This window comes from Hippocampus comes, unplaced genomic scaffold (assembly GCF_001891065.2).
Source record: "Hippocampus comes isolate QL1 unplaced genomic scaffold, H_comes_QL1_v1.1 scaffold261, whole genome shotgun sequence".
NCBI lineage: Eukaryota > Metazoa > Chordata > Actinopteri > Syngnathiformes > Syngnathidae > Hippocampus > Hippocampus comes.
Window position 1 is genome coordinate 151,662 of NW_017805824.1, and position 21,256 is coordinate 172,917.

Below are 21,256 nucleotides of genomic sequence, written 5' to 3' on the forward strand. Positions count from 1 at the left end.
CCCCTTCTGAAACTTTGCATGGACATTGGGGAAAGTGCATCTGGATCGGCAGGCCCGCGGTGGTGGTCCTCTTTTTAGCAGTGGTCGATTCAGGGGTGCTGGAGAGGAGACTCCGTCAAAAGGTCGAATCACACATTCAGGTGGAGCAGTGTGGTTTTCGTGCCATGGAAAAGTGGAATCCACTCTACACCAGGGTCCTCGAGGGTGCGTGGGAGTTCAGCCAACCAGTGGGCAAGTGTTTTATGGACTTGAAGAAAGCCATGTCCTTCAAGGGGTTCGGGGGCGGTGGGATACATCATGGTATGGGGTACCGAACCCTTTGATGTGGGCTCTTCAGCCCTGATCTGACCAGTGTCAGAACTTGGTCCACATTATCGCCGTGATCTTTGACTGTCATTGGGCAGTGGGGGTGGAGGGAGAGGGGGTCCTCAGCCAAGTGTGAAGCAGCTGGGTTGAGAATCTGCACCTTCAAATCTGCATCCCCAATCCATGATGCTGTCGACCTTTTGGCAGCCTCCCTGATCAGTTTTATTCCCATCTTTTCATCAATTTTGAAGGGGGCCATCCATATTTTCTCCACTTGACGTGATCAGTGGTAGACTTCATGCCATGGAAATTTTTTTGTACCCTTCTCCTGATTGACACCTTTGAACAATGACATCCCTCGGAGTCTGTTGAAAGCTCTCTGCAGACCATGGCTTGAGATGCAAAATGAAAGAGAAAAGCCTACAAGAACATCTGAACTCTTTAGGTGGTGGCGGTGGTGGTGGTGGTGGGGTTGGGGGGTGTAATCATAGGCTCTTTAAAATGTGACGTGTGTTAATTCTCATTTAAAATGAGTTAGAATGTGATTGGTTCATTCTGAACAACCACATCCCGAGATATCAGAGGGTGTGCACACTTGCAACAGGTTTAGCTCGTTTGTTTATTTGAGTTGTACAGTTATGAGGTCATGAACTGGTTGATTTTTTTTTTTAATTATTGTTTACCTTGTTCAGATTTACATCACAAAAGTCTGGCATATGAACTTTCTGGCTATCTGTTTTTTTATTGCTTTTATTGTTTTTCATACACAGGCTTTTAATTTTTTTGTGCACTTTTTTGTAAACTGTAGAAAAAAAATAGTTTTTCATGGAATTTCCATTTTTGAGGGGGCATTTCTCCCTAATATAAGAAAAAAACAGTCGCCATCATCATCCATCCATCCGTATCCCGATCCACTTTATCCTCACAAGGGTCGCCGGGGGGGGTGCTGAGCGTATCCCAGCCATCTTCGGGCAGTAGGCAGGGGACACGCTGAGCCAGTTGCCAGCCAATCGCAGGGCACACAGAGAGGAACAATTATTTGCACACTCACACCAAGGGACAATTTAGAGCGTGCAATCAGACTGCCATGCATGTTTTTGGAATGTGGGAGGAAACCGGAGTACCCGGAGAAAACCCACGCAGGCCCAGGGAGAACATGCAAACTCCACACAGGGAGGCCCGAGCTGGAATTGAACCCGGTACCTCTGCACTGTGAGGTCAACACGCTCACCACTGGCCCACCGGGCCGCGGTCGTCGTCATCATCTGATCAGTAACTCTACATTTGTAACTGTGTAAACATGATCATGTTATTTTCAAGTATTAATTACTTTTGTTTCAGTATTATTTGGAGATTTGGTGTCAGGGCTGATGCCTTCTGTTTTTTTTTTTTTTTTTTTTTTTTAATTCAGACACACAAGCAAATAAGGTTTGTATTATGTCTTATTCTTCAAGATGTCAATTAGATCCGCCCTAAGTGTTTGAAAAGATGGTCTATTTTTGGGTTCATGCTGCCAGCAGCTGCTCATAAGCGTGGACACTTCCGGCGGGCAGTCGTGTGGAGCCTGCATACGATAGCCTGAAACAAATTGGTACACACAGCGGTTAAAATGTGCATGAACATTTGATTTTTTTATTGATGAAGTCACTGAAAGTCATTTTCAGGTAGTGACTACAGCGCTTGTGTCTTTACCTTTATCCACTCGCTCTCTGACCTGCTGGTTGCTCATGCTGGTGTAAGGGATCATTCCCATGGAGAAAACCTCCCACATCAGTACACCAAAGCTCCAGACGTCACTCTCGGTGGTATAACGACCTGCAAAATAAGCGGTAGGGGGCAGTGTTGACAAAGGAAAGTTTCTCAGCAAAACAATACCACCAGAGACGTTATGACTGATAACAATAGCAATATAATTATAATTTAAATATTGAGTGAGTAGGGGATCTATCAGAGGCTTATCCTTTCATTTAAAGCTTTACTTATAACCAGGAATGACTTTGGTCACAATGAATCATTATTTTTATAGAACCATCTGACTCAACTGATCGTAATGTTCAAAAAAAGTACCTCCGTCATTACGGCTAATATCGCTATAGCGTCTTTTTTTTTTTGCGTCTGTAAACATAGAGCTGTTGTGACTTGCGAAAAAGCTCCAGTCTTGTCTCGTCTGCATAAATGTTATTTTCCCAGAAGATTTTCCTTTCCTATCGGTGTCATTTATTTCAGTGACACCACATCATGTTAAGTGGCCCGCGAAAGCAAATCAAAGATGACAACTTCCACAATGCTTACTAAAATCTGTACCAGAATTTCAAATTTTCATATGTACTAAATCTGTGACATATTGTAAGCATTTTCTTGTTACCAAAGCTCTCATTTCAGTTACTTAAACAATAGTTGAATAAAACGTAATTCTTGACTTTATTATATAGTTTCAGTCATCATGGCCCTCCAAGTGAAACGGTAATTATAATGTGTTCCGAGACAAAAATGAGTTTGACACCCCTGGTCTATGCCTTGCACGAAGAAAAGAACGCAGTTTTAAGAATGAAACATGGAGGAGGTTCGGTAATGTTCTGGGGCTGCTTTAAAAGGAAAACAAAAATACAAGAATGGCTAAGAACCAAACATTGGACTACTCAGCTCCTTCCACAGATGTGAACCATGCTATTTCACATCTGTGGAAGGAGCTGAAACATGCAATCTGGAGAAGGCACCCTTCAAACATGAAACAGCTGGCGCAGTGGTTGCCTCAAAAGGTTGTACAATGAAAAATTAAAATAAGAGCAGTCGCGGGCCTAGCCGGCATGATGCATAAGCCTAAATTAATTCGAAAATCTATTTCTGAATCACAGTTTGTCTACTTGAGGATGAATGCGGACATCTTCTTGTGTGTGTATTTGCAGACGTGTAATACCGTAGTTCAGTGCTTCGGGAGCCGTCCATTTGATTGGAATTTGTCTGAGACTGCCCTCGGCTGAATAGACGCCATCATCCTGCTGCCGCGACATCCCAAAATCACTGATCTTGACGACGCGCTGCTCCGTCACTAGACAGTTTCGGGCTGCCAGATCTCTGGAAAAAGACAAGACAGATGTGAGCTGCTGTATACACACAAGATGAGGGCCAAACACAAAACGGGAAGGATTCAGATGGAGAGCAGGTGCTTGGGTTGTAACGTATCACGCATAGCACATGCGAGGCACTTTCACCTTACCAGCTGCCTCCTCTGATGTGCCACACAGTCCATCTCACACTCCTCTCGTTCGCGGTTTCAACATTTGCAACACACACCATTTTTCATATTTCTATCAATTTTGATATGCTCATTGTCTCACAGACACGCCTTTTGACTGCTGACAAATGGATAAATTACCACTGTGATGGTTATATCCAGTTACACATGATTTAACATACTTGCTGTGGCTCTTCGTGGCACTTTCCAAACCACTCAACCAAATTCAATTTGATCCCCAACAAGACTGAATTATTCAGAACGTTTTTAAATGCAGCGCTGATCATTATTAACACTCCAGAGCTTGAGCTTGTCCTTGAGTCGTACCCATAAATGTGTACAAGTAAGCCGTGAATGTTGTAGAGCAAACATACACAAGTTGAGAAAACTGTTGGTGCCCCACTGTTCAGGAAATAAAAACACACAGTGGTCACAGAAATAACTTGAATCTGACTAAAGTAATGATACTTTTAAAAAATAACTGAAAATACATTGACATGTTCAACCAAGGTATCTCCACTAATTAGCATCGCAAGAGTCTTCAAACTTGTCAGTCAGTCGTCCTATTTAAAGTGTGGCAAGTAGTCACTGTGCTGTTTGGAGAAATGATGTGTACCACATTAAACACAGACTAGAGGAAGTGAAAGTGAGTCGAAAGAAAAATATATAGACAAGAACATTTTAAGGGGAAAGGCTACAGTCGTTTTTGTACTCTATTTCTACCATTAAGAAATAATAAAAATTGTTTTGGTGCATCTTTTTATATCGACATCGCTTGATTTTGTCTGTATAATGTTTTTTGTTTTTTTTTTTGAGCTGTTGCTATATAACCAAACTATGCCTTAAAAGTTAAATACAATACAAGTATTACCTGTGAATGCACTTCCTTCTCTCCAGGTACTCCATGCCCGCCGCGACATTTTCTGTCATTCTGATTAGCATCTTATGGGACAGACTCGGACCGTCCAGACGCAAGAAGGACAGGAAATCTCCACCTTTTCAAATTTGCACACATACTATATCAGTTCAATTACAAAGAAACAAAATGGGGAAACAGTAAAGATGAAATAAACAAGCCAAGCAAAGTGTACTAATATTTGGTATCAAGTTTTCTCTTACTATAATGCATTTTAACTTTCATGGCCATGAGAAATCAATTTGATCACTTTTAAGCAATTTTGTCGGGTTTTTTTGTCGGGTTTTACAGTGTACAGGCATGTCCAAATTTAGAGTAGCACATCTATGTAGTGCCAAGTTGTGCCACAACATGCGCGGTAGCACTGAGCTCAACATGATGCACTGGTAGATGCTTTATAATTAAGAGCAGGAAGAAGAGGCCTAGATTTTTGACACACCTTTCACAAGCTCCATTACGATATAGATGGGCTGTTTCTGAGTGCACACACCGATCAGTTTCACAATATTGGGATGGTCGTACTGCTTCAGGATCCTGCGTGACACAGCAACAGGAGGATTTGAGGTGGGTGTGGGGCCATTGGGTGTATGTGATGTGCATGTGAGCATGTGGTTTTAACTAACCGGGCCTCCATCAGGAATTTATTCTTGTGTTCCGGTGCCAGGTTCTCTTTACAAGTCTTCACTGCCACAAGGGTGTTATCGCAGCACAGAGTCCCCCTGTACACCTCCCCAAAGTTACCCTGTGTGGTCCAAAAAAACGTATTTAAACGGCTCCCCTTCAAATAGAAATCTCATGAGTGTGAATTATTTTGCGACACGCAACCTTGTGCAACACTGGTTGCATTTGATGAAGCAATTAATCAGTGTGTTGGTTGTAGATGAGCAAGTGGACCACTTAGCCACCAAGTACACAGCTGCTTAGACTCTCTATAGATTTAATTAAGACACACGCTTTAAAAAAAAGTGATAGATGATAAATGTGTTTTGTTTTTTGTTTTTTTCTTTTTTACACAGTGGAAGAAGTCAAATGCGCTCAAATATAGGAATAGTGGATACTATGTTAAGCTTCCATATATAAGCTAATCAAGATTTACCCTGAACCGGTTGCCAGCCAATCGCAGGGCACACACAGACGAACAACCATCCGCGCTCACACTAACACCTCGGGACAGTTTGGAGTGTTCCATTAACGTGTCATGCACATTTTTAGAATGTGAGAGGAAACCGGAATACCCGGTGGAAACCCACGCAGGCACGGAAAGAACATGCAAACCCTACACAGGAAGGTTGGAATTGAACCCTGGCCTATGTGATGCGGACTTGCTGGACCACCGGGCCCAAGAGAGGGGGCATACTTTTCTTTCACATCCTGCACTGCCTAACAGTTTGAATTAATAGAAATACATGTAATTTGAAGTCCAAGATTTCCAAGTCATCATTTTGATCGAATCAAGTGCTGCTTACTGATCATTTTTGTGAGAAATCGTTCACATTCTAAGTTTCTTCATGCAGATCAATATCATTCATGAATAATAATCACAAATAATTAATGGTAGTTTGAGCAAATCTTTTGTTTCAGAAGTGTGTATAAAAGTGGCATGAATGAATAGCCGAGAAGTAGTTCTTGATTTAAAAACGGTTGGTAACTCTTGTTCTAAATTGGTGCGAAAATGTGTGTGATTGTTTTTTGTTTGGTTGTTTGTTTTGAGGGGGGCAGTCCAGGCCAGGATATACTCTACGTCTCACCAAAAATGTGGATTAGACTTCACTCATGCAAGACCCACAACAGGGTAATCGGGAGACAATGGATGGATGGATGGGTGACTGATCTAAAATTTAGATTAAAAAAAATTAAAATCTTACCCACCCGCCCGATGATGTTTCCTAATATAACATCGTCATGTTCCAGGACCCATTTGTCCTATCCAAGGAGAAAAAGCAAGACAGTCGTTTAGCAGTGAGTGGGTCCTATTTATCCGAATGGACGAGTTAAGTGAGTGATCGCATGGAGGAAACGGAGCAAATGATGCGCTACCTTGAGAACAGGTTTCCTCAGCTCTATATCACACTTGCGAGTGATATGCTGTCTGGAGGAGAGCATATGATGGATCATATGCGGGATGCTGCTGAAGCTCTCCCCATCCAGGCGGTACTCATTCTCCATTGCATCCACAAAAGCATTCGCAAAGGTGACAAAACAGGCAAAAGATACTTTGGGAGCGAAATTGCAAAAATGTTGCAGGGTGTGAAGGCGGCTTCGCTTACGTTTAGGCTCTGAATGAGGAAATGCTTGCAGGAGCCATCCCAGTGGACAGAGAGCACATAACCTTGTTTTTCTTGACTCTTCCTCACCAAGAAATCTCCGTCACACTGCAGCAGCTGCTGAACCTCCGACCTCGGAACAGCTCCATGGTACCAGTCCTGCTGCTCCAGAGGACGATCCACCTCCTGTAGCTGGAACACAGAGGAGAAGAGAAAAGGGAAACGGCTGGCATGATTTTGAGGAAAATGAATGGAGATGCTTGGCAAAGGAGGCTGTCATGTTTGGCTCTGCCAAGCAGGTTTTTGGTAGTGTTTGTTACCTCTGCCAAGTGAGAAAGGGTGAGAGGTATTGTTTTGTTTTGGGGTTTTTTTCTGGATGTGTAAGGGGATCATATTCAGTTATGATGGGAATCCAGTCAAAGAAATGCTGGCTGTTCTTGCTGTGCACGACTTGGCCACTTAGGGGAAGTGTGGTGTCATGCATGCATAGACGTACACTTAAATTAAGATTAAAAAAAGTAGAAAAGCGTTTTGAGCTTCAGTATTGTGACTCAAGTTTCACTGATTCAGAACAATCTTTGAGTATTGTATCACCTGTCTGATTGTGTTACCACAGCTTTGTGTGGGACTATGTATTTTGAAGTACTATCACTTTCACAACTCGATGCTAATTTCCTATTTGCATATCAATGATATTTTGACTTGATCGTTAGCATTAGCACCCACAAAGTACTGTATGTCTCTTATTTAAATAAGCAATGTGTGTCATTCTTTTTGTTGTGTGTTTAGTTTTACAGCTAACAGCAGTTCTTGTGGTGTCTCAAATTTACAAGACATTTATCTTCACTTTACAGGCACTTAGTTTTTTTATTTTTTTATCGATTAATGCATAAATCTGAATGACAGTAGCCAAGCATATACAGAAGGTGGCGTTCAATTAAAATGTGCAGTTTGGTGCTGATCCAAATTGAGATTGATCAGCCTTGGCACAGCACAGTGCCTTTCTTGGTTAAAATTTAAAAAAAAAAAAAAAAACTGAAACTGTATCACATGCGCAAGAGCAAATGAGCACAAACTTAGAATTTAACGTAACATAGCTAAAGAGTGGTTTTCATACTTTTCCTAGGCCATGCGACACTACAAAAATGAATGCCCTACACCCAAAAAATTCAGCATAAAAAACAAAATGACCATTAGTATGACTTTTTTTGTTAAGTTTATGTTCAGTACAATGTGGCTTTTTGTTTGGTAGAAACCTTAAAAGTCCCCTAGCACGCCAGAGACTGATGAAAGAGTTCTGTTGGTAACTCTGGCACTTTTACCATCAAAATGTGATGGATTGGTTACTATGTGGAGAGAAGTTTTACTGTGTTTGTCTCAGTGTGAGCAGTTCTGCTTCAAATGCAGTATAGTGCCATGGGTGTCCGTATCAGAATCACTCAGTCACCATGATAATGTATCAGAAAAATGAAAACTCAGAGGTCGTATTATAAGTGGACAAATACTTGCACACATTCTCTTACATTGTGTTTCCTTCTCCTTTCATAGCATATTTGTTCATTGGATGTGCAGTAAACCTTCCATCGTGTGTTAAGGGTTTGCTGGTCTACTAGTTTGCTGATCGATTTTGTCCAGTTATTAATCAGTTTTGTTCTGTTTAATTGGAGTAATTCCACTATCGGCTACTACATGGTGGCACACTATTGGGTTGAACACTGTAAATTTGAAACAAGTGTGAAAGGAAGAGATTATTGAACATCATGATCCACTCCCATCCTGCTTTTTATGCCTACAGAAAGCCTACAGAAAGCAACAGCTGCAGGTTCATTTTCTCATTTTATATATATATATATATATATATATAGAGAAAATGAACCTGCAGCTGTTGCTTTCTGTAGGCTTTCTGTAGGCATAAAAAGCAGGATGGGAGTGGATCATGATGCTCAATAATCTCTTCCTTTCACACTTGTTTCAAATTTACAGTGTTCAACCCAATAGTGTGCCACCATGTAGTAGCCGATAGTGGAATTACTCCAATTAAACAGAACAAAACTGATTAATAACTGGACAAAATCGATCAGCAAACTAGTAGACCAGCAAACCCTTAACACACGATGGAAGGTTTACTGCACATCCAATGAACAAATATGCTATGAAAGGAGAAGGAAACACAATGTAAGAGAATGTGTGCAAGTATTTGTCCACTTATAATACGACCTCTGAGTTTTCATTTTTCTGATACATTATCATGGTGACTGAGTGATTCTGATACGGACACCCATGGCACTATACTGCATTTGAAGCAGAACTGCTCACACTGAGACAAACACAGTAAAACTTCTCTCCACATAGTAACCAATCCATCACATTTTGATGGTAAAAGTGCCAGAGTTACCAACAATCAATTTCTAGTGTTTAACTTACATCACTTTTGGCTGGAAAAAAACTCTTCATGATCCCGTTGCTGAGTAGCTTGATTGCTGTCTGTTTGTGGTCCTGAAAAACAATCACAGAGCAAAGCATGCAGGTTAATGAAGTCTTAATTGATGTATAATTTGTTTATTAAGTAGATTATTTATTGGGGTAGTAAGCCAGCACTAAATGGCTTATCACTTATAGTTAACGTTATATTTTTATAGCTTGCCACATTTATGGCCCAATAAAATGTCTTCCTTCAAATAAGGAAGTTGTTGGATTTAGTCAGTAATGAATGCAAAAAAATAAATAAATAACAGTGAAAGTCAAATTGCTCATCATTATCACTACCGGTTAAATGACGTGAACTGACTGCAAACTCAAGGTAGAGAAAAGTAGTTAGACATATCTAAACATAAGTAGTACTGAACTATTTGGAAAAAAAGAAAACATCCATTACAGCCAAGTCGATGGCATTGCAGCAGCAGAAGGCTTTAGGGGTACTCTTTTGATGGATTTAACATTTCTCATATTGCAGATACTAAAGAGAGTCTAACACATACAGATTTTTGTCTGAGATGAAATAACCAAAAATTATTTATGGTTGCTTGAAAATGGTTGGATCTATTTTAAGAGATTGAAAAACCTCCATAAAAAGTAAAGTTCATTTATAAAACTTCCCTCAGGTTAAGTACTTTCATTGCCGTAAGAGAGATCAGACTATTAAAACACATCAGCATCTGGAAGCAGCCCAATGTAATCCCAATCGAATCTGATTGGATGACACATCGCGACATTCTTGTCTAAGTTTTGGACATTAACAGCCGCAATACACAACATTTGCAGAAGAACATACGTTGCTGGTATTGGATGAAATGGAAAGTGTGTCTTTGTCCAGCTGCAGAGCAGGAGGAGGTTCTTGGGAGCCCAGCTGCTCCAACGCTGTCTTCAGAATCAACCTCTGGATCTCCAGCTTGGCCCTCCTGCCTTGAGACAGCGCTACCTGCTGCCGAAACTCCTCCAGAGCTTGTCTCTTGCTCAGCTGGTACACTCTGCATGTAATATCGCAGTGGATTTAATGAATAGAAAATGAATAATACTTAAATGGGATAAAGACAAGGAGACGTGAATGTCTTAGGACAATGCGATCTACAGAAAGTAAAGCGGGACTGGTTTTATCTTTTCCTTGGTAATTTGATCTTTTGGGAACCTAAAATGAGGGTAAAAAAAAAAAAAAAAAAAAAGCATCCGGTGGGTCATATCAGCAGTCGTCATGCACTTTTCTACACATTTATTTTCATCTGTGGCAATTAAAAAAGAAAATATGAGTGCCTCCACTTACTCAGCTCAATTCACTTCACAACACAACAAGCAGCAGTTTGGTGGTTACTTAAAAATCTTGCCAAAAAAAGCGGCTTCAAGATGTTTAATGACACTGTCAGTTGAAGTTTTCTACCAAATAAAACACAGTATAAAGAGAATTACATTTTATGTATTTGAAGAAACCACATCAATTTGCTTTGAAGTCTGCTATCTTAATGCTAACAAAAGTGGGAAAGTGGCAAGTGAATAGCTTCAGTGATGTGGATTATTAAGTATTTAAGCAACTAGTATTTTAACCCAAACAGTGGTGCAACACATGCAGACAGACAATGTTGTGCCCCCCAGAAAAAAGCAAAAACTTGCAAATACTGACGCTTATTAAAAATGAAATGACTTTTTTTTTCAGATAAGAAGGCAAAAAGTCGGCAATTGGGTTCAGAATAAATACTGCGAATATGCAGGATGTTCCATGAATAACGACAAAGGATCAACACTGCCCCCCCACCCCCAAAAAAAATCTTTTTAAATCAGTGTATATAGGTGAATCTGAAAATGCTGAAGCACAAATACACGGGTGTCCACGATCTAACAATACTTTCAGGCATGTATTCCTTATCCCCTGCAAAGAAAAACTAACATTACTGTAGTTTACCGAGGGGCTGAGACCATCTCCATGTTGGGTCATATCAGCAGTCGTCATGCACTTTTCTACACATTTATTTTCATCTGTGGCAATTAAAAAAGAAAATATGAGTGCCTCCACTTACTCAGCTCAATTCACTTCACAACACAACAAGCAGCAGTTTGGTGGTTACTTAAAAATCTTGCCAAAAAAAGCGGCTTCAAGATGTTTAATGACACTGTCAGTTGAAGTTTTCTACCAAATAAAACACAGTATAAAGAGAATTACATTTTATGTATTTGAAGAAACCACATCAATTTGCTTTGAAGTCTGCTATCTTAATGCTAACAAAAGTGGGAAAGTGGCAAGTGAATAGCTTCAGTGATGTGGATTATTAAGTATTTAAGCAACTAGTATTTTAACCCAAACAGTGGTGCAACACATGCAGACAGACAATGTTGTGCCCCCCAGAAAAAAGCAAAAACTTGCAAATACTGACGCTTATTAAAAATGAAATGACTTTTTTTTTCAGATAAGAAGGCAAAAAGTCGGCAATTGGGTTCAGAATAAATACTGCGAATATGCAGGATGTTCCATGAATAACGACAAAGGATCAACACTGCCCCCCCACCCCCAAAAAAAATCTTTTTAAATCAGTGTATATAGGTGAATCTGAAAATGCTGAAGCACAAATACACGGGTGTCCACGATCTAACAATACTTTCAGGCATGTATTCCTTATCCCCTGCAAAGAAAAACTAACATTACTGTAGTTTACCGAGGGGCTGAGACCATCTCCATGTATACTGTATTTGTATGTCTGTATGTATTACAGCGCCCCCAGGCGGCTAACACACCAGAAGAAGCACACTGCCCAATGAATTGAAGTTAAAAAAAATGGATTTCCTTACATTCTATTTAAAGACGTCATGATTTTATAAAGTACAATATTATTTTTCTTATTAAAATGGACTAACAGAGAAAATGCAGCAAAAGAAGCGACTGAAATGTGAAATGCAGGAACTCGCTGCAGCCCCTGGACATTACACTTACATTTTTTTCCCATGAAGGGAAAGAAAGGGCTACTTATTGTGGATTCATTTCTGTTAACAGCATGCTAGAGTTGCTCAACTCTAGATTTATTTGAAAATACAATTAATAAAATATTATCCCTTTCAATTTCTGGTTCTATTCAGCTAGTGTAGAAATCATAGAATTACTTGATCTGCACTGCTTTATGGGTTCCTCGACCACAAAGTTTTGTCGTAATCAGTTATGCTGTTTACTGTATGTGATCTCCCTCTCCAAACATAAACTCTCAGCGCTCTCTAGGAGGTAATTCATTGTCTATTGGAAACAATTTACAGGACGAATGAACCACACAATAGTGCAAGACAACGCAGACGTCCATATGTTCTATTGACAAGTGGGATCAATAAAAGAGGCTTCTGCTTTGGCTGCGGCTTCACAACTTCAACATGCTGCAGACCCCGGAGCATAAAGCTCCGCTACTGTTTGGGATATTTCCATCATTAGTATTCAAGCACTAATCCGAGAAAAAAACACAATCAGGTCTATGATATGCTGTATTATAAAAGCAAATTCTGTCTCATATAGTTTACAATTCAATTAAATTGTGTTACATATGAATAAGATGCCATTGTGTAGCCCTGGTATAATTATGTTCATGGAATTAGGAAATAAAAACCGAAAAAAAAACAAGAACCGAAAAAAATTGTATTCAGTTGTATTGAAATGACATATCCACATACATATTTACGATAAATTTTGCCCTGATGTTGTTTTCGTCTTTAAGTTCAAGGGGGGAAAAAAACAGTTAATAATCTGGATTTTAAAAGCATTTATCCTTGGGGCTGACTTTACTTCTGTTGGCAGCGTATTCCATTTGTGTACAGCATAACAGCAAAATACTGCTTCAGCATGTTTGCTTTGAATTGAGTCTGCAGACATCAGAGCCCTATTGGGTTTATGTAATGATTCGCATTTCTTTAATGTATTTATGACCGAAACCATTCAGTGATTGATAGACCAGGAGGATAATTTTTATGTCCATTCTACAGCTGACTGGAAGCCAGCAATATAGTACTTCATCACATTAACAGCATTGCTTTATTGTAATCAACGAAGCACTGACAGCTCCTGGGATCACAGTTAATAAGTTCCTGTGAGCTCACCGAACTCTGATAGTGGCCAGCGCAATGTGTACAGGATTTGTCTTTGCGGCAAGCAAACGATGTGAGAGTTCACCCTCACCTGCGGTCCACTCACCTCTGGCCCTTCCTGACCACTCCTCTCTCCGCTTCCAACTCCAGCTCCAGCTGTTCCACCGAAACCTGCTGGGAGCTCAGAGAACGGCTCAGCTCCAGCAGCTCCTCCTCCACTGTCGTCTGCCTGCGACCAAGGAAACAGACAGACGGCCCGAATCAGAAAGAGTACAATGTTAACATTTGCGTTTCTGTGAATGGATACTCAACTTAGATATTTTTAATGAGTAGACAGACATTGTCTTTTTTGCGTGCGTGTATGTGCACGTGTGTGTATGTGAATGCATAGTCAAATGTTGAAACATGAGATGTTAATGGATCGTAATAAATGTGATAAATGTCCAGTCTGCGTGCCTGTGAATGTTTACTTGTGCTGGATGGCCTCCAGGGTCAAGTCGTTTAACTGGATTTGGTGAGGATTTAAATTCTCCGTGTTCTCTAAAAGACTGCAGTCGAATTCTGCACAAACAGGAACCTCCACGGCAGACCTGTAAAAACAAACACACACAGACACGCGCGCACGCGCATGAATATCGCTTTTTGCCAGGCTTGTTTGTGTGCCCGCTTTATAGTTGAAAAAAAAATCCCCAGGCAGTACCTGTTCTGTTGGATGAAACTCTCATACTCTGTGAGAGGATCGATGGATGTAATGGCGGTGGACATTTCCCGGTGGATGTGTACCACTTCTCCATGAAGCAAGGAGGAAATGTCAAAATATTCCTGCAGGATCTCCTTTCTGCCATAAAACAAGATTTTTGATGTGCACCGATGTGCACCCCGCCACAATCCACCCCCCCCCCACCAAAAAAAAAAAATTGTCACACACAACAAAATAATCTCTGTGATCTCCAAAACACTTTTATGAAACAAACGTCTCATGTCACCACCGCCAATAACATCAACTCTCATGCTCACCAAATATTCTCTCACTCACCCCCCTAAAAAATAAAATCACTTACATACTCTCACACACTAAAACATCTTCAGTCTTGTCAAAAAATGTCTCATGTTCACAAAAAAAAATCCCTCTCACATAAACATATAACCGTTCGCATTCAATGAAAAACTAACCAAAAACTTACCAAAAATCCTAAATCCTCTCATATTCATACAAAAGCCTACACATACACCAAAAGCATCTTTCTCAAAGTAAAACACCTCACACAATCATGAAATAAACTCACACGCAGTCAAAAATGTATGACACTCACCAAAAAACTCATACTCACAAAAAATCTCTCCCATACAAAAACCTCTCACACTCACCAAAATATCTCTCTCTCTCTCTCTCTCTCTCTCTCTCTCTCTCTCACACACACACACACACACACACACACACACACACAAACTCTCACACTCAAAAAAACCTCTCATAGGAAAATCAAAAGAACCTTACACTTACCCCTACAAAATCTCTCACAAGTATCAAAAACATCTCACACACATCACAAAATCCTCTGACAAAAAGAAAAATACTCTGTCACAGGAGGAAAAAAGATTGCATTTTTGTCTAAATGAGAAAATCATGTGAGAGTTAATGGTGTGTGTGTGAAAAGAAGCTGAAAAGGGCAGCCTAGACTCTCATTTTCAGACTGTGCATTTGCTGCAAACAGGGTAGGAGAGAATGACAAATATCTTACATGATGAGCACCATCTCCTGCTGCAGAGCTTGCAGTGCATTCAGCAGATCCGGCTGGATGAGAGCGTGGTGCTGCTGCTGGTAGACTTGAGCGGCACGCACTGACAGCACATACTCATTGTGCACTTTGTGCAGTTTCATCGTGGCCTTGACGCATCGCTCCTTTGCTCTGTCACGCTCCCTACCTGAAAGCGTACAAATACAGCGGTGCCATGAGATTCATTGCTTTGTTGCTTGCTAGTCTGTCTATGGTATTTCCCATTATGCGATAGCATTAAGCTAAAAGACATGAAGGCAAAGTTATGCCTTCTTTGTTCTATGTTTATTTTGACAGCATACTTCAACTGTGAGTAGCATTAAATAGATTGAACCCTCTTTTTTGAAGAATTGTTCACTACATGCCGAACACTCAACAACAACAAAAATCTTACATACAATGAAAAAAACTCACATACAATACAAAAAAACCTCTCACACTTAACGGGAATATTTCTCACTCACCAAAAAACTGTCACACTCACCAAATTCAAACTCACACGCAAACTCTCTTCGACAAAAACTCATACACGCTAAAAAAAAAAAAAAAAACACAAACAAAACCTCTCTCTCTCTCACCCCCCCACACACACACACAGAAACACACACACACACACACACACACACACACACACACACACACACACACACAGACCTCATACTTCACAAAAATCCTCTCACATTCACCAAAAATACCTCTCACAAAACATCAAAAACACACAGACCAAAATAATTCTCAAACAAATTTAAAAAATATATCAGCCATTCACCCAAAAAAAAACCAAAAAAACTCTCACTCACAAACCTCACACACTCAAAAATAAATCTCATACTTACCCAAAACCTCTCACACATGCCAAATTAGCTCAAACATACACCAAAATACCTCTTACTCAAACCAAGATACCTTTCACATGCACAAAAATTATCACACTCTCAAATACATTTGTTTATATCTTGAAGTCTCTTTTAACAAGAATTGTTCATTTTCGACCAGACTGCTGCTTGTTGTGAACAGATGAGTTCACTACCACCATTAAGTGCTCATATCGAAAACAATCGTCCAAATGACGGCTCGTGTATCAATTTTTTGACACACTGTCAATGTTATGAGAAGCGAAGGCAAAATAAAAGTGTTGACCTTTACTGGCATCCTGGAACTTCCTCTTTGCCTGAGCAGCGTCTCTTGCCACCTGCCTGTAGCTGCACTTCAGCCTGTCCAGCTCTGTTTCAGTGGCCTGCAGCAACCAAACAACATCTTTTAAACACTCAAACACAGCAGGAAAATACATTCACTGACCACGGCATTAAGCACAATACAATGAGATCCAAAACAAGAGTTGTATAAATTTCTGTATGCATGAGAATAACTTAAAATACTCTCCTCTCGAATATACGTAACACAGCATTCGTGAGTTCATGATATGCTTTTATTTTTTTAACCTATCCACTGTTATTTGCTGAAAAAACTTCCGCCATATTAATATAAACTGCACCGCCTGGTTGCAGCTTGCTGCTAAGCAGTTAAACAGGGGAACAAATATGCTTTCAAAAAAGCAAATATGAGGCTTGGTTAACCACTTTGGACAACATTTTGTGTAGCTAAAGTGCGATCGACGTCAACTCCATTTGCCATTTACCATTTTGATCAAATTTGACTTGGAAATTTGGACAATTTTTGGACTATTATGAGGTGATTTTCAACAAAAGTACAATTCAACTATTTGAATGGATTCGGGATTTGGTGGTTAAATGGTCAACAAATATGCAGATGGGGATTCGACCTACGAGTTCAGGCTCTAGTACTGTAGGTCTTAATGCTGAGATTTGAGTGACGCAGTCAGATAAATTAATTGGAATCACTGGTGGATTTAGGAAGAGGTCAGGCAGTATCCGATGAGATCCAACAGGAGGTGCTGTGACAAAAAAGAATTTAGATTGAAAATATTATTATTGTAAATGTATTTTGATATTGTCTGCCTACATGTGTTGCTTCACCGTTTGTGTTCAAATATTTGTTTCTGGAAGGATTTAAACACGGTGAATGTCAAAGCTATTCGTTAGCTTGGTCATGGCCTTTTCTATTATCTGTTCGCATTAAGCAAGGACATTTCTCGGGCAAAGTTATTGTTTGGAATATACAACTTGTAATTCTGTTTGTTGTATGTTCAGTATGAGGAGTAGTAGCATGATTATAAAGCGTGAGTAAAATATTTACTTTTGGTGTACATCTGTTTGGTGTTTATTGTTTTATTGCTGTTGTTGTTGTTTGCCCCGACTTGCAAAAGGCACAGCATGGATAATTCTTTCTTTTTTTCATTCTTTCTTTATTTTTTTAAGGGGGTTAGATGGGCACAAATGATTGTAGTGGCAAAATGGTGAATAACAAATAATGGTCTCGCAAATATGTGGTGTGACCAGGAAAAATAATTGCATTGATCTCTATCATTCCAGCCCCAAGCAAGGCAAAACTGGATTTCCTTTGAGACATTTCATAACAGATCATGAATACAATTTCTTGTCTGTGCTCTTCAGTGCAGTGATGTATGATTGGAGTGCAATAGAAAATCGGGAGCAAAATAAATGGAAGAGTGGGGCAATAAAAAGTATAGTCTCTGTAAGAACTTAGATCCAGAAGTGGTACTGTACCAAAGTGTGTTTTCAGGTATCTGCACTTTATTTTGCTGAAGCTGAAGCAAATAAAGTATGACTTTAAGGCTATCCAGTATGGTATTGGCATTGTTGTGAGGTTTGATTCATCAATAGTGTATTCTGCATTTGAGATCTCCTGATAAGGAAGTGGACCAAAAGTGGAAGTATATTTATGCCTCTCATCTGATGCAGCGACCAATAGCTCGGGTACTCCACTTTGCCATTACGATTTGAGTGAATTTCCTACCATTTATTTTTGTGTGTTAATGCGAATAGGTGAATTTAATGACTGAATAAATATTATGTAAAGTGCTTGAGCGTACTTTTTTTTTTTGCCCATATGTGATGTCAGTGTGCTAGCTAATACATAGCTAAATGTATTTTTTTGTGTTGAATGATTTAACGACTGAATACAGCCATGTTTGTAACATGGGGAAATTATTGTGTACATGCGAGATGCATGGTGTTGATGCTTTGTGATCCCCTTTGTTTTAATTGCTTTGCCATCATCTCGTGGCATCTGTACCCAATAACAAACCCCCTTAAAGGAAAGGCATCAATTATTCACAGATTTTCGAAATTTGCATCACGACTTGTTCCTATTCCTCATCAATAGCATAGATTCACTGGATTGCTGCTCCACCTTACAGCTAATTCATTCAATACAAATCATAAGTATTTGAGAAGATTCATGCAGTTTAAAAGAGGGAGCATACGTGTGATATGACTCAGGAAGCGGGCAACACGGCCGCGGTGGTGAGGCATGAAATGTGAGCGATAAGAGGAAATGCTCAGACCATCTGATACCCATCGGCATGTTCACTCAGTTGCTTTTGCGAGTCTACAAATGTAGTCTGGGTGTACAGTACCAAAGGTGACGCCTTGGAATTAAATCATTCCAATAGCTTCTTTCCCTTTGTCGTCGTCAACTTCTTAAAAAGTTGACTCTTGAGTTCATAGTGACACTTTAACTATCTTGCGTGTCACTGAAGTGCCATTATAAGTGTTGTCATTGTTGTCACTGTGTATCATTTACACAATACAGTTCCATTTCGAAGGCTGCACGATGGGTGACTGGTTAGCACATCCGCCTCACAGTGCAGAGGTCTTCCCGTGCGGACTTTGCATGTTCACCTCGTGCCAGTGTGGGTTTTCTCCAGATAATCCGGTTTCCTCACACATTCCATAAAGATGCACGGCAGGTTAACTGCGCACTCTAAATTGTCCCTAGGTGTGATTGTGAGCGCGAATAGTTGTTCGTCGATGTGTGATTGACTGGCAATCAGTTCAGGGTGTCCCACGCCTACTGCCCAAAGACAGCTGGGAGAGGCTCCAGCACGCCCGTGCCCCTCATGAGGATAAGCGGTTTAGAAAATGGATGGATGGGAGTTCAATTTTGATCGGGATTACCGCATGATTGCACACATTATTGCTAATGGCTCTGCGTATTATACATTTGTGTTTACCCTAAATGTCTATTTTGTTAGTTTTGCTACAGTAGTACAGCAGGGGTACTCAATACAATACCTAAAGTCACAAATCACTGACACATTTTTCAAGGAGTTAAAGGTCTGTTTATCGAAGTCGGTCAGGTCACGTGTGAAGCGAGAGAAAAAGTAATCAAATACAAATTGCTAAGTGAACCAAAACATGGGATAAATAATAAGAATGCAATGAGTCGACTTACAAAAGAATGAACAGTGTTAAGTTTCTGTTAAGCAACATTGACATAGTTCACACATCACTACCCGTAGTATGCTCTTATTCTGAAAGACAAAGCATAGCACTTTCCGGTAGCGAAGTAGCTTACTGATCCATGCTCATAACTAATAACCATCACGCAAAACACTATAATAATGGACTCTGGTTCAACAAGTAATACTGTAATGCGAATGCTAACAAATGAGTTGTGTGTTACTCTCCTTGTAATTAGAGTGACTAACTACCGGAGCCAAATGCCTTGCGTGTTTCGAAAATACGTGGCCAATAATGATGATTTTGATTGGGATTCTGACTCTGATACATGTGTTTGACTTGAGTGTCTGTCATCCACCTTGCTGAGCTCCTGCCTCAGGAGGCTCCACTGCTCTGCGAAGTTTTTGCGGAGCTGCTGTTTGTCTCGGATGAGCAGCGTCAATTTGCTGACGGGTCCGTTTAGCAGCTCTTCAGAACACCTCCTCATCACCTGGCTCAGAAGGTCTGTCTGAGACACCAGAGCCACCCAGGACTGAGGGCAGAAAAGCAAAAGAAGGATTACGAAATTGCCTCAGAAAAGCAAAAGAAGGATTACAAAATTGCATCTACAACAGGGATAGTTTAGAAGGAATTTTGCAACAGATTAGCGACGGTAGCGTAGTTTCTGAGCAGGCTAGATTTTGCAGCATTGCAGCAATTTTACAATGGTGTAGGTGAGAGGTCACTTAAATGGTGCTGAAAATGTCTTGGTGTCATTTACATATCCCAAGAACATGGCATTGTAAACAGGGGTGTGTAACTTCGAGTTTTTGAGATACAAGCTATGTTAATTTGTTGCTTTGACTTATGCACATAGATAGAAGATACAAGGGCTGTATGGTGGCAACAAATCCAACTCAATTTACAACAAGCAGCAATTTGGCAGATAGTGACAATTCTTCAAAAAAAGAGCCTTCACGCTGTTAACTGCCACTCCCGGTTGAATGTTTCTGTCAAACTAAACATAAAACTAAGAATTACACATTATCTATTGAAAACAACTTTGCCTTAGTAATGTCCTGCTAACATAACGTTAACACATGATGAAAAACGCGCATCAATAGTCACAGTACGACCCTTTAAGTTAAGAATATTTAAAACACAAGCAGTGGAGCAACACATTTATACAGACAACTAGAATAGTCACAGGCATATATTCTTCACCAGTTCTGAAAAATGACTATTTTTGCAGCTTAGGCAACTGAGTCCCTGAGTAGAGCATGACTTAGGTTTCTCTACATGACTGTATTTTACTGCAATCCTGATCAATCTTTTCCATTCTACGTAATTCTGGCCTAACTATATTTTTTTGTGCAATATTACAGAGTGCTATATTTCCCAATTGAAAGACACATTACAAATTTTGTGTGGTCTGACCTTGTTGATCTGGCTGATGTGGTCCATTCCAGCTTCAGGCTGAGGCCGCTCCTGCTTGTCCACCATGACGGCCATGTGATGCAGCTGTACCGCAAACTCCCTGTCACTCTTGGCCCTCTGGCCCATCCATTTCTTCATGACCTCCATCATGTGAAGCTCAGAGTCTAGCAGCCTCAGCACAGCTGCATGAGCCTGAGGGCCTCGCAAATCCTCCCCAAAACCCATTTGGAGAATTTTTTTTAAACTCGGATTGTGTCCCGACAAGAGCTTTGTATTCTCCCTGCAAGTGAGACAGAAACAAAGTGGTGTGCTGTTGCAGCAGCTGCATTTGTCAAAGATAGGTTACTTCCCTGCTTCTTGTTCATGTGAAGGAGCACTTCCTCATTCGGCAGGAGTTTTGCTTGCAAGACTCATTTCACTTTTACTTCAGGAACACAGCATCGTTTCAGCTT

General features: G+C 40.2%; 1 protein-coding gene across 1 annotated transcript; it reads right to left on the minus strand.

Moving 5' to 3' along the window:
• Positions 1–1,667: 1,667 nt before the first annotated feature.
• Positions 1,668–21,188, minus strand: fes (FES proto-oncogene, tyrosine kinase). The gene is made up of 18 exons (XM_019886970.1): positions 20,805–21,188; positions 19,747–19,920; positions 16,183–16,279; positions 15,007–15,190; positions 13,965–14,102; positions 13,735–13,854; positions 13,371–13,493; positions 9,993–10,188; positions 9,146–9,217; positions 6,725–6,913; positions 6,495–6,617; positions 6,327–6,380; positions 5,081–5,199; positions 4,897–4,991; positions 4,413–4,536; positions 3,224–3,381; positions 1,999–2,121; positions 1,668–1,884 (listed from the first exon to the last, which is right to left on the minus strand). Exons 1-18 carry the CDS (start codon positions 21,027–21,029, stop codon positions 1,742–1,744), a joined length of 2,457 nt encoding a protein of 818 aa, XP_019742529.1. The 5' UTR covers positions 21,030–21,188; the 3' UTR covers positions 1,668–1,741.
• Between the last annotated feature and the right edge of the window lie 68 nt (positions 21,189–21,256).

Coding starts and splice junctions, on each gene's coding strand:
- fes (XM_019886970.1), bottom strand. CDS start 21,029: ATGGGTTTTGGGGAGGATTTGCGAGGCCCTCAGGCTCATGCAGCTGTG. Junction 15,191..16,182: donor GTTCCAGGATGCCAGTAAAG/GTCAACACTTTT, acceptor GTACGCTTTCAG/GTAGGGAGCGTGACAGAGCA. Junction 3,382..4,412: donor AGAAGGAAGTGCATTCACAG/GTAATACTTGTA, acceptor GTCTTTTTCCAG/AGATCTGGCAGCCCGAAACT.